Below are 14,101 nucleotides of genomic sequence, written 5' to 3' on the forward strand. Positions count from 1 at the left end.
ATAGTATTATAATAATGTGCTTTTACGTTTAATTATTGTTTTACATTTTTAAACAGTAACACCGTATGTGAATACATGTTTGTGGTCAATGTATATCAATTTGAATTATTTTTAATCATTGTTTATTGTAAATAAACATAACAATAAATCTAGTACATTTCATTTTGACTTATTAGTATGAAATATGTTATGTGCACCGGCAGTATATTATACAGATTCATTTAAAACTAAAACGTTATTATTTTTACACAACAATGCAAAGAGACCAATTAAATATTAAAAACTACCTTGTTGACTTTGTTTTGTTGTCTCTTGTCTTATGTTCATTAGCTGACAAAGTTTTTGCATGATTTCTCAAGGTCACAATTAGCCTTTCTAGGTCAGATGTTATGATTTTGCATTCATAGGGGTGCGGATCTATATCGTTGTCATTAATGGATAGATTTTTAAATAACATGGCTCAAATGTAAAGTATAGTAAAGAATAGTATGGCGAAGTGTCGCGCGCAAGACCCAGGTACAAGTACCTAAATTAAGGTCACACTTAGACTTAAATGATTGTACATTTATAGGTATTTTCGATAGATATCTTTGGTATTAGTGGATGGATTTTTGAACTTGGCGCAAATGTCGCTCATAATATCCCTGTCCTAGCTGTCTCAAAGGTCACACTTCGACTTTTTAGGAGTGTGCATAAATAGGGGTGTCTGGTCTGTATATTTGTCATGCATCAATCGAATTTGAAAAAGCTGGCAAAAAGCACAAAAAGAAAGTGTCATGCGTACGACCCAGGTCCCTATCTCTAATGCCATAACACCATCAGGGGCATGTCATCCCCTGAGACAGTTTTTGTATTGTTTTCAATTTTGATTTGAGAGACGCATCATTCAATATGACAATTGAAGCCTTTAGAGGTAAATAAACAAAAAGTCTAAAGTGCTTATTATACCAACAACAAAGCGTGATATCCTACACCTTCCTGTTTAGTGTGACTACTGTCAACTTCTCCTCTGTAACGTCATCAGGTGTCTTGTATCGGCGATGTTTGGCTGTCTTCATCCGAAACGCACTGGCATAATTGAATTGAACGAATCTTGAATGAAATATTTGCAAATTGTGTTTATTGTTCTTTCTCATTATATTTCGCTATTTTTGTGGCAGAGCAATATTGCAAACTGATTACGAAATCGGAATATTTAAAATATGTCACTGCCGTTGAACTTATGATATTAACTATGCGATATACTTGAAGGTTATTTATTACACATATTTTTTTTCGAAACTGTTGTAAAAAAAACCCACTGATGTAAAAATAGTTCATAGTTTTAAGCAAATACCAGAAAATTAAATACATGTACTTGTTCAGACACAAAAATGCGTTATTTTAATTTACTTGTTGTATTCTTGTTTCAATTTTTTAAGTCTTGATTTCTTAGCTTGCTGTTGACATTCTGTAAACGAGTATTTATTTTTAGCTTAGCTGTTTTCGGAGAAAACCCGAGGTATTTAATAGCCAGCTCGTCGTGTCGTGTCCGTCGTCGTGTCGTCCGCCGTCCACGTCGTACTAAAACCTTAACATTTTGTCTAGGTTTTGAACATTGGTTCTAAAATCAAAGTGCGTCAACCTACAACTTTGAAACTTTATATGTAGCTGCACCTTGATGAGTTCTACATGTTTGTTTGGGTCAATGGTCAAGGTCACTGTGACCTCTAAAAAAAAATTCTGACAGACTTTAATTTTTTCAAGACTGCACCCGCAGCCTAGCGTGGCACCCATTATGCGGTGCTCTTGCTGTGTACTTGTAGTGGTTTGTTTTAATTTTCTCGCATGAATATACCAATTATGATTTTGTTATTTGTTTGTCTAATAACACAAGGACACTTTTATAATAAAAAAGTATGTATACATTGTGTTTGGATTTCAGCATACATAGTCATTTTAAATATATTTAAAAACAAAGATTTTTTTACTGTATGCAATTGTTTTATATAGTATGTTATTTGGTTGATAAAGCATATTTTTATGGCATGAACCATACGTCAATTATGAAGTATACTTTTCAAGATGTTTAAAGTTGGCATGGAGTAAGAAAGTGCTTACATTAAATTTTGATGAATATTCCTCAGAAGCGTTGTAATACTCATTACAAATAGTATTATAATAATGTGCTTTTACGTTTAATTATTGTTTTACATTTTTAAACAGTAACACCGTATGTGAATACATGTTTGTGGTCAATGTATATCAATTTGAATTATTTTTAATCATTGTTTATTGTAAATAAACATAACAATAAATCTAGTACATTTCATTTTGACTTATTAGTATGAAATATGTTATGTGCACCGGCAGTATATTATACAGATTCATTTAAAACTAAAACGTTATTATTTTTACACAACAATGCAAAGAGACCAATTAAATATTAAAAACTACCTTGTTGACTTTGTTTTGTTGTCTCTTGTCTTATGTTCATTAGCTGACAAAGTTTTTGCATGATTTCTCAAGGTCACAATTAGCCTTTCTAGGTCAGATGTTATGATTTTGCATTCATAGGGGTGCGGATCTATATCGTTGTCATTAATGGATAGATTTTTAAATAACATGGCTCAAATGTAAAGTATAGTAAAGAATAGTATGGCGAAGTGTCGCGCGCAAGACCCAGGTACAAGTACCTAAATTAAGGTCACACTTAGACTTAAATGATTGTACATTTATAGGTATTTTCGATAGATATCTTTGGTATTAGTGGATGGATTTTTGAACTTGGCGCAAATGTCGCTCATAATATCCCTGTCCTAGCTGTCTCAAAGGTCACACTTCGACTTTTTAGGAGTGTGCATAAATAGGGGTGTCTGGTCTGTATATTTGTCATGCATCAATCGAATTTGAAAAAGCTGGCAAAAAGCACAAAAAGAAAGTGTCATGCGTACGACCCAGGTCCCTATCTCTAATGCCATAACACCATCAGGGGCATGTCATCCCCTGAGACAGTTTTTGTATTGTTTTCAATTTTGATTTGAGAGACGCATCATTCAATATGACAATTGAAGCCTTTAGAGGTAAATAAACAAAAAGTCTAAAGTGCTTATTATACCAACAACAAAGCGTGATATCCTCCACGTGTCCTGTTTAGTGTGACTACTGTCAACTTCTCCTCTGTAACGTCATCAGGTGTCTTGTATCGGCGATGTTTGGCTGTCTTCATCCGAAACGCACTGGCATAATTGAATTGAACGAATCTTGAATGAAATATTTGCAAATTGTGTTTATTGTTCTTTCTCATTATATTTCGCTATTTTTGTGGCAGAGCAATATTGCAAACTGATTACGAAATCGGAATATTTAAAATATGTCACTGCCGTTGAACTTATGATATTAACTATACGATATACTTGAAGGTTATTAATTACACATATTTTTTTTCGAATCTGTTGTAAAAAAACCCCACTGATGTAAAAATAGTTCATAGTTTTAGGCAAATATCAGAAAATTAAATACATGTACTTGTTCAGACACAAAAATGCGTTATTTTAATTTACTTGTTGTATTCTTGTTACAATTTTTTTAAGAACGATCAAAAGTTTGTGTAATGTATTTAATGCGAATTCAGTTGTATTTATAATGGGTTACACAGCTTATTATCCCCTCAATTTTTTTTCGGAGGGGATATAGTAATTAGTCCGTTCAGCTGTCCGTCCGTCCGAAACCATTTCCAGAGCATAACTCCAAATCTATTAAATGGATTTACTTTAAACTTAGAATATAGATGGTTGGCAACAAGGAGAAGTGCAGTGACCAAGAACCGTAACTCTATCTACCTTAGTTTTTGAAATATCTCCCCTTTTTAAAATTTCAAAGTAAATTTTTGTCTGGAGCATATCTCTAAATCTACTTAAAGGATTTACTTGAAACTTAAAATATAAACAGATGGCAAGTAGGAGAAGTGCAGTGACTAAGAACCATAACTATATCTACCTTAGTTTTTGAATTATCTCCCTTTATTTAGTTTCAACGTAAATTTTTGTTTGGAGCATAACTTTAATAAGCATAATATCTACTGAAGGGATTAACTTGAATCTTTGAATATAAAGAAATGGTAAGTAGGAGAAGTGCAGTTACTAAAAACCATAACTATATCTACCTTAGTTTTTGAATTATCTCCCTTTATTTAATTTCAAAGTAAAAAAAATTCTGGAGCATAACTCGAAATCTATTGAAGGGATTTACTTAAAACTAGAAATGTAAACAGATGGCAACTAGGAGAAGTGCAGTGAACATGAACCATAACTTTTTCGGCCGTTGTTTTTAGCTCACCTGAGCACAACGTGCTCATGATGAGCTTTTTTGATCGCCTTTTGTCCGTCGTTCGTTGTGCGTCGTCAACATTTACCTTGTTAACACTCTAAAGGTCACATTTATTGTCCAATCTTCATGAAACTTGGTAAGAACAGGTGTCTCAATAATATCTTGGACGAGTTCGAAAATGGTTCCGGTTGGTTGAAAAACATGGCTGCCAGGGTGCGTGGCAGTTTTCCTTATATGGCTTTAGTAAAACCTTGTTAACGCTCTAGAAGTCACATTTTTAGTCCAAACTTCATGAAACTTTGTCAGAACATGTGTCCCAATAATATCTTGGACGAGTTCGAAAATGGTTCCGGTTGGTTGAAAAATATGGCCGCCAGGGGGCGTGGCAGTTTTCCTAATATGGCTATTGTAAAACCTTGTTAACTATCTACAAGTCACATTTATAGTCCAATCTTCATGAAACTTTGTCAGAACATGTGGCCCAATTATATCTTGGACGAGTTCGAAAATTGTTCCGGTTGGTTGAAAAACATGGCCGCCAGGGGGCATGGCAGTTTTCCTTATGTGGCAATAGTAAAACCTTGTTAACATTCTAGAAGTCACATTTTTAGTCCAATCTTCATGAAACTTGGTCAAAACATGTGTCCCAATAATATCTTGGACGAGTTCGAAAATGGTTCCAGTTGAATGAAAAACATGGCCGCCATGGGGCGGGGCAGTTTTCCTTATATGGCTTTACTGTATGGTAAAACCTTGTTAACACTCTAGAAGTCACATTTGTGGTCCAACGCTCATAAAACTTGGTCAGAATATTTGAACTAATTATATCTGGGCTAAGTTCAAAAATGGTTGAGATCCGTTTAACAACGTGGCCACAAGGGGGCGTGGCATTTTTCCTTAAATGGCTATTTACTACAAAACCTTGTTAACACTCTAGAAGTCACATTTATTATCCAATCTTTATGAAAATTGATCAGAACATTTGTTCTAACAATAGCTCGAGTGAGTTTGAAAATGGTTATGGTTCGTTGAAAAACATGGCCGCCAGGGGGGGCAGTTGTCCTTATTTGGCTTTATGAAACTTTTTGAAAACTTGTTGACACTATATTAGCCATATTTATTGGCCAATCTTCATGAAACTTGGTCAGAACATTTGTCCAAATGAAATTTTGCCAGAGATTGAAACTGGGTCATATGAGCTTAAAAACTAGGTCACAAGGTCAAATATAAAAAAACATGTTAAAAGTCACTTTTTTGGTCCAAAATAATCTTGAATCAGCTTGCATTTTTTCAGAATAGTCTAGTTCCTTTGGCTTTCAGGTGAGCGCCTTAGGGCCTGATGCCCTCTTGTTTATATATATATTTTTTAATTTATAATTTTAAATTATATTTTATTTAATTTCATAGGTAATATTTTAGCTTTTCAATTATTAATATTCCCCTTTATCTTATTTTACAATAATCTTTTAATTTGAACACTAAGGTATTCACCATCATGAGACAGTTAGTCATGCGAAAGAAGTATATCCAAGGTCAAGGTCACACTTGGAGTTGCCCATAAATGAGCTTGTCCGGGCCATAACTTTGTAAACTATTGTGAGACTTTAAAATAATTTGGCACATTTGTTCATCGTCATTTCACGGTGTGTCATGCGAAAGAATTACATCAAGATCTCAAAGTTCAAGGTCACACTTTGTGTTAAAAGGTCAAAAATGGCCATAAATGATCGTATTCGGGCCATAACTATGTCGTTCATTTTGAGTTTTTAAAATCATTTGTTCACCATCATTGGACGATGTGTCTTGCGAAAGAATTACGTCAATATCTCCAAGGTCAATGTCATACGTTGAGTTCAAAGGTCAAAAATTGCAATAAATGAGCTTTTCTGGGCCATACCTATGCCATTTATTGTGAGATTTTTAAATCATTTGGCATATTTGTTCACCATCATTGGACGGTGTGTCATGCCAAAGTCACACTTTGATTTAAACGGCCATAAATGATCTTGTCCTAGCCACAACTATGTCATTCATTGTGAGATTTTAAAATGACTCGGTACATTTGTTTACAATGATTGGACGGTGTGTCATGCGAAAGAATTACGTCAATATCTCTAAGGTAAAGGCCACAATTTGAGTTCATACATGTAGGTCAAAAAATGGTCATAAATGATCTTGTCCGGTCCATTACTATATGTCGTTCATTGTGAGATTTTTAAATTATTAGGCACATTCGTTCACCATCATTGGACGGTGTGTCATGCAAAAGAATTACGTCGATATCTGCAACGTCAAGGTCACACTTTGAGTTCAAAGGTCAAATTGGCCATAAATGATCATGTATGGGCCATAACTATGTCCTTCATTGTTAGATTTTAAAATTACACGGTACATTTGTTCAAAAACATTGGACGGTGTGACATGTGAAAGAATTACGTCGATATCTCCCAGGTCAAGGTCACACTTTGAGTTCAAAGGTCAAACATGGCCATACATGATCATGTCCGGGCCATAACTATGTCATTCATTGTGAGATTTTAAAATTACACGGTGCATTTGTTCAAAAACATTGGACGGTGTGTCATGCGAAAGAATTACGTCGATATCTCCAAGGTCAAGGTCACACCTGGAGTTCAACAGTTACAAATGGCCATAAATGAGCATGTCCAGGCCATAACTATGTCATAAATTGTGAGATTTTAAGATGACTCTGTATATTAATTGTGTTCACAGTCATTAAACGGCGTGTCATGCGAAAGAATTCAAGAGTTTAAATGTCAAAATGGCCATAACTGATAATGGCATAATGATTCTTAAGAATCTTAATAAATTAGCTTCTCTTGTTTTGTAAAGACAGTATGCAAACAATTCTGTGACAATGCAGCATGTGTGGGTATCCGTCACGTCTGTGACAAAGCTCTAGTCAGAACGTGGAAGAAATGCGTAACAGTCATACCTGTTCATCCCGCCTTGCTTTTAGTTTGAGTGATCTTAAACACTTTACAAAAGCTGGAATACCTGGCTGATCTTCTGCCTCGTGCCACTGTCGCAAACGTCTACAAAAGTGCGCTTCAATGTTGTAACCACCCCTAAGCAGTTCCTCTTGCAAATCTTATGCAAACATTGTTCAAAAAGGATAACTTTATTTAAGAAATAATTCGTGTACGTTATAGTTTGTTGTCGAATAACCCACGGCCGGAAGTTTAGATGCGTAGGGATTAAATCACGATTGCGAAGCACGAGTGATTTGAAACCACGCATCTAAACTTCCGGCCGTGGGTTATTCGACAACAAGCTATAACGTACACGAATTATTTCGATTCTAACACGATTTTTACTAAAGATTTACAGAATGTATCTTATTTTTCTTGCATACTATTTTATGTGAAGCTCCGCCCATAAAAATAGCTTTCGGCTGTTCTGTCGATCAGATCTCCGCCCTCAATAACAGCCAAACTGGATGGAAAAAAAACATTTCATTTCTGCTGGTGGAAAATGTATCGGCATGTTTTGTTTAGCTACAGCGCGTGCTTTCAGTGTATAAGCTCCGCCCATAATTTGTTGCAGAATAACCCATGGGCGATTTTCTTCTTTGTTTATATGAAATTTGGCACGTGCCTTGTTAGAATGATGTAATATTTTCCCGTCGTCTCTTACCTCTAACATTGCTGGGCGAACATACGTTGTTCCGCTTTTAGCTTAAAGTTTCTGAGGATATAGAGGATATTTGTTGGATTCGATGGAATATCGATTTTTATTTCACGAGTGATCATATAAAAAAATATTTGCGCCACTCGTAAAAATATGTATTGTTTATGATAACGAGTGAAATAAAATTGATATTCCATCGAATCCAACAATTTTTCTTTTTATTTGACGCTTTTTGCAATGTTTATTAACATTGTAAGAGAGTTTAACTGGATAATTTTGCTGGACTTATGACATCTATTCGTTGAAAAAATCACGTCATTTCACAGTAAAACAGTGAAAAATATTTTTATTTTTCACTGTTATTGGTTACTGTTTAAAACAGTGAAATATCTGTTTTATTTCACTGATATTTCTTTATAAACCACCGGAAAGCATTAAATAATTTTGTTTAATCACCAAGTCCATTTTTTTATCAGCTTTGACTTAAGATTTGTGCGGATGTTTGCCCTATCCATTATTTTAACCTCCAATTGATGGAGTAACCAGAAATTTCCAGTGAATATACGGGAGGAATTTTGAAGTTTTTTAGAAACTTTCCTGTGTACATTTCTGGTGCTGTTAAAGAAGGATATGTTATTTGTATGAATACTTCAGCCTTTCACTACTTTCGTTGGCTAAAGACATCTGGCAAACGATGTAGAAAAAGTTTATGTGGGAATTTCTTTTATGCCCCCCTTCAAAGAAGAGTGTGTATATTTTATGATTGATGTCGGTCTGTCTGTCGCAGTAGATGACCTCTATTGAAATTGCAATCACTAGGTCAAAGGTTAAGGTCACTGTCACAATAAATGTGAACATCGTTTCCAATCAATAACTTGTGAACGGATTGACACATTGGCTTGATACTTCCCATGTGCATTGGCCTTTGCAAGTCTTTGACCTCTGTTGAAATTGGAGTCACTAAGTCAAGGTCACTGTCAAAGTAAGAGTGAAAGTTGTTTCCGATCAATAACATAGGAACATATTGACCAATTGGCTGGATATTTCCCATGTGTATTTGCCTTTTCCAGTAGATGAATCCTTTTGTAATTGGAGTCACTAGGTAATGGGTCAAGGTCACTGCCATTCTTGGAGTGAAAAATATTTCAAACCAATAACTAGTGAACGCATTTTCAAATTGGCTTGACGCTTCCCATGTGCATTGCGGTGGACAATAGATGGCCCCTACTAAAATTGGGGTCACTATGTCAAAGGGCAAGGTCACTGTCACACTCAGTGTGAAAGCGTTTTCAATTAATATCTCGTCAACTTATTCACCATTTAGCTTGATAATTCCCATGTGCATTGGCGTTGGCAGTAGATGACCTCTACAGAAATTGGGGTCACTTGGTCAAAAGGCAAGGTCACTGTCACAATAAGTGTGAAAATTGTTTCAGATCAATAACTCGTCAACAAATTGACCCATTGACTTGACTTCACATGTACAATGGCCTTGGACAGTAGATGACCTCTAATAAAATTGGGGTCACTAGGTCAAAGGTCAAGGTTACTGTCACAATAAGTGAAAATCGTTTCAGGGCAATAACTCGTAAATAAAATGACTTGATACTTCCCATGTGCATTGGCCTTGGGCAGTACATTACCCCTATTGAAATTGGGATCACTAGTGGAAAGGGCAAGGTCACTGACACAATAAGTGTGAAAAACGTTTCTGATCAATAACTCATCAATGTATAGACACTTTTGCTTGATACTGAACATGTGCGTCTATCGAAATCAGTGTCACTAGTTCAAAGGTCAATGTCACTGTGTCAATGCCCTGTCTGGGGGGTCATCAGTCTCTGACTACGGAGCTCTTGTTATAATTTATTTTAAATGTTAAACCTCTGCTACATTAAGACATAGAAAAGGGCATTTAAAATTGTGTTTCTCACATAAGTGTGCATTTTTTCATGTGCTATACATAATAATGGAAATTCTTTTGGACATTTTTATGACATGTCACAGTATGGAGTTCAAAATCTCTAACATTTTGATATGACTATTTGTTTTAATGTTCTTTTTATGTATTTTCAGATGAAGGTTCTCTCAGACAATGATAAACAATATTGTTGCAGTATCTGTAATAAGGTTTTTAAAAGTAAAAGAGGACTAATATACCATATCCCTCTTCATGGCCCGCGTGCTTTTAAATGTGAAATATGCAACAAAGAATTCTTTAACAGAGACGGACTTAAACAGCACATCAAGTCACATGAGCCAAACAAACATATGTGTTCCCATTGTGGAAAATGTTTCAGCAAGCCATATTGGCTGAAAAGGCACGAAGAAGTCAGGCACCAGAATATTACTTCGCGCAAGTTTGAATGTGAAATGTGTGGTAAAAAGTATTCATCTCGACGTATTCTGGTTGCACACATCGCTAAACATACAAGCCAGAAATCACATGAATGCCAAACATGTGGACGGCATTTTGGGTATAAACATTCTCTGGAGCGCCACATGACAGCATGCATCATTAATAGATACAAGGGATTTCATAAATGTGAAATATGTAATAAAACATTCAGTCACCAGAGATACTTAAAGCAACACAAAATGCTTCATGAGACACCAAAGTTTTCCTGCAATATATGTGGACAATTTTTCACATGGAAAAATTGTTTGGAAAAACACATTCAATCATGTGCAAAATAAAAAAAAAGATATTCAAATCTTCATTTGGAATAACATATATGCGAATAACCCATCGCTTTCCATACTTATAAGTTAAACCAAATGCGAAGAATGCATGTTTGGCAATTTTTTTTTAAATTAAAAATGCGTTGCATATATACAGTTACTTTCTTATCACACCGTTATCCTTTGAGGCTTAGACATGCAGTTTATGTGAATACATTTTCATGTGCGACAATGAAGAGTTATTCATTTATAACAGTTCCTTCAATCCCTACCCTTGAGAATAATCATTTTTGTATATTGTATATTGTATATTATGCAACGTAATATTTTTCAAATTTTTATGAATTATACACCTTTTCTGTAGATATATTGCATACAAGTTTTTGGTAGGATTACTTATCTGTGTGAGTTAAACCTCGAGTAGTTTAGATATGAAATTTTCTTTTTTAGCAATATGGAAGGAATTGCCACCCAGTATTTCATTGTTGTTTCGCTATCTATCAGCTTATCCCCACGCTCCGAATTGGTATTACGTGTTTATCTCCGCCGTCCTGGCCACTATCTCCTCCTACACTATTAGCACTAGAACCTTGAAACTTAAAGGGGCCTTTTCACAGATTTTGGCATGTTTTGAAGTTTGTCAGTAAATGCTTTATATTTATAAATGTAAACATTTGATCTAAAAAGCTCCAGTAAAAAATCAAGAATAAAATAAAATAAAAAGGAAAAAAAGTAGCCCGCAGCAGGGCTCGAACCAGTGACCCTCGGAGTCCTGGAGTAAAAACCTATTTGACCGCTCGGCCATCCTGTCAACTTTACATAGACGACGTATTTTATACTTTATATAAGCAATCTTCGTAGTTTCACAAAATTAAACGACAACAACAGAACTCTCCAAATCATTGAATCGTTTCGCGTTGCAACGCTTTATAATTTTCAGGTTTTTAAAATCGTCAAAAGATGCATATAATGGCTATATTAGACCTTGGTAAATGTTCAGTATTACTGTTTCCTCACAAATATCATAACTAAAACGAAAATTTGCGAATCTGAAACAACTTTTCAGTTTTTATCAAATTACCAAAACGTGAAAAGATCCCTTTAAACACATGGTAGCTAGGAGCGACAGTGCACTATTTGGAATTTTGATCTGACCCGTGAGGCAAAAGTTGCGGCGTAGGGATACGAGTCGGCCGCGCCATTTCTAGTTTAACAATTGGGTTCTCCTCTACAAGGGACGATACTTGCCGCCAAATTTATGATCCACCCTTATCCATGGCGTATATAATTAAATATAGTGGAAATAGGGCACATAAAAAGAAACGCTTGCAAATACAATTGTCTTGAAACTTGGTCAGAATATTCGTCCCAATTAAATCTCGCCCATGCTAGAAACTGGTTCACGTGCGGTCTAAAACTTTGTCATCAGGTCAAACTAAATGAAAAGCTTTCTATCAATATATTCACAGTCTTGCCAAATATTCATAAAACGTTGCCGATACATTTGTCCAAATGATATCTCGTCTTAACTCGAACCTGTGTCACATGGAGTCAAGCATTAAGTGTCAATGTCAAATTAAAGAAAACACTTGTGACAAATGTAGAGCCAAATGTATTGTACAATTTTTATGAATATTGGTAAGATAATTTGTCCCTCAACTATATCGGATGAGCTGGAATTCAGATTACATGGGCTTAAAAAGGGTCAAGGCTTAGTTAAAAGACTATGGTTTTGTGAAAAGACGTAATTACGATGTGTAGGGACAAATTTCCTAATGAGTCTGTTGTAAAAGATTGTTAACTCTATATAAGTTTGTTTCTTGAGGTCTCATGTTAGCGCCTTATGGATTTTGCCAACTTGTTCAATCTTTCATCAGGAGAGACGACTGCTCTTAAGTTAAACAAGTTTCGTTTCACGTAATCACAAACAAACAGCTACCAATTATGTATTTATTTCATAGCAGATAATATAGCTAATAACGGTACACTATTTTTAGAGTCATATTTTGTCATGTAAAATATATAGTTACCGTTTATTCATAGACAGTGGCTAGCCGTACTGCCCCGTTCGACTAGCCTATGTTGGCTAATCATACGGCTCTGTACGTATATCCTTTTCTATAGGAACTGTCTGGCCGATTCTATTGATTATATATTGCTCTACGTGCAGATTTCTTTGCCATTCGTCATGAGAAATCGTGCTAATACATATACTTAAAATTGTGTGCTACCACGCAGACTGATTAGATGATAATTGTTTTTCGCTGCATATACGTCCCGCAAGATAATCAGTGCATTTGTTTTAGCTACATGTACTTAGGCTCATTGGGCCATTGTCGCCCTGAAATGGATTGAAGTCGCCCGGGTGTGACTAGAAGCCGATTCATGTCACCCTGGGGTGACTTCAAGCCGATTCTCGTCACCCGGTCGGCTTGAAGTCACCCCAGGGTGACATGAATTGGCTTGAAGTCACCCTAGGGTGACATCAATCGGCTTCTAGTCACCCCAGGGTGACTTCAAGCCATTTAAGGACGACAATGACACAATGCGTTAGGCTCATTGGGTCATAGTCGACCTGAAATGGCCCCCAAGTCACCCGGGGGTGACAAGAAGCCGAATCACGTCATCCTGGGGTGACTTCAAGCCGATTCTAGTCACCCGGTCGACTTGAAGTCAACCAAGGGTGACATGGATCGGCTTGAAGTCAACCAAGGGTGACAAGAATCGGCTTCTAGTCAGTCACCCCCGGGTGACTTGTGGGCCATTTCAGGTCGACAATGACCCAATGAGCTGTACTTAGTGAAATTCCAAAATGTATAGCCTTTTTTAGACTAGCTCGTGTAGTCGTCGTCACGGAATCTGCAGTCTGGTTTATGTTTTTTCGTGGTTGGAAATCCGATTCGTGCATAGTATAGAAATGGTGTAAAAAGGGAGATATGAAAATGTAAATTTATTTCGCCAAAAATAAATGCGGCGGAAACAAAGACGCTGATTAGACAGTGTGAATACACAGGCTTATCAGTGTTTTTGTTGTTCGCATGTAGGACATATGAAGTTGCTCATATCTTATTTGTGCTGCAAACTTAGAGTTTATATAGTCGTTAGAAACCTCCAGTTGAATGGGTCTAGCGAGTACTTGCAATATATGTTTTAGAGCAGAAATAAGAAGACAAATGAAATAGATTTCATAATTTGTCATATGATAATTGTCTTTTTTCAGCTGTAGAAATCAGTTTTAAGCATATGCGTTACGAACGGACGGGAAAGCACACACACGTACAAATACTTAATCAAAGAGACATATCATGGAAGAACAGCGATAAATCTGCTTTTAGCAGCCTCAATTTTCCCTGAACTACGTTTGTAAAACTGTACACAATTTGAACGCTTGTACATTTCAATTTTGCCTATTAATGCACCATAAGTGGAGAATTTTCCCCCAACATTCCACAGAACTGAT

General features: G+C 35.8%; 1 protein-coding gene across 1 annotated transcript in view; it reads left to right on the forward strand.

Annotated features, from left to right (window-relative positions):
* LOC127867390 (gastrula zinc finger protein XlCGF8.2DB-like) overlaps positions 1–10,873 on the forward strand; it is a 47,659-nt gene extending 36,786 nt beyond the window's left edge. Inside the window, exon 4 of the mRNA XM_052408513.1 lies at positions 10,036–10,873. Coding sequence (XP_052264473.1) covers positions 10,036–10,656 — 621 coding nt within the window. The 3' untranslated portion in view covers positions 10,657–10,873. The remainder of the gene's footprint in view (positions 1–10,035) is intronic.
* The last annotated feature ends 3,228 nt before the right edge of the window (positions 10,874–14,101 follow it).

This window comes from Dreissena polymorpha, chromosome 2 (genome assembly GCF_020536995.1).
Source record: "Dreissena polymorpha isolate Duluth1 chromosome 2, UMN_Dpol_1.0, whole genome shotgun sequence".
In the NCBI taxonomy this organism is placed as follows: domain Eukaryota; kingdom Metazoa; phylum Mollusca; class Bivalvia; order Myida; family Dreissenidae; genus Dreissena; species Dreissena polymorpha.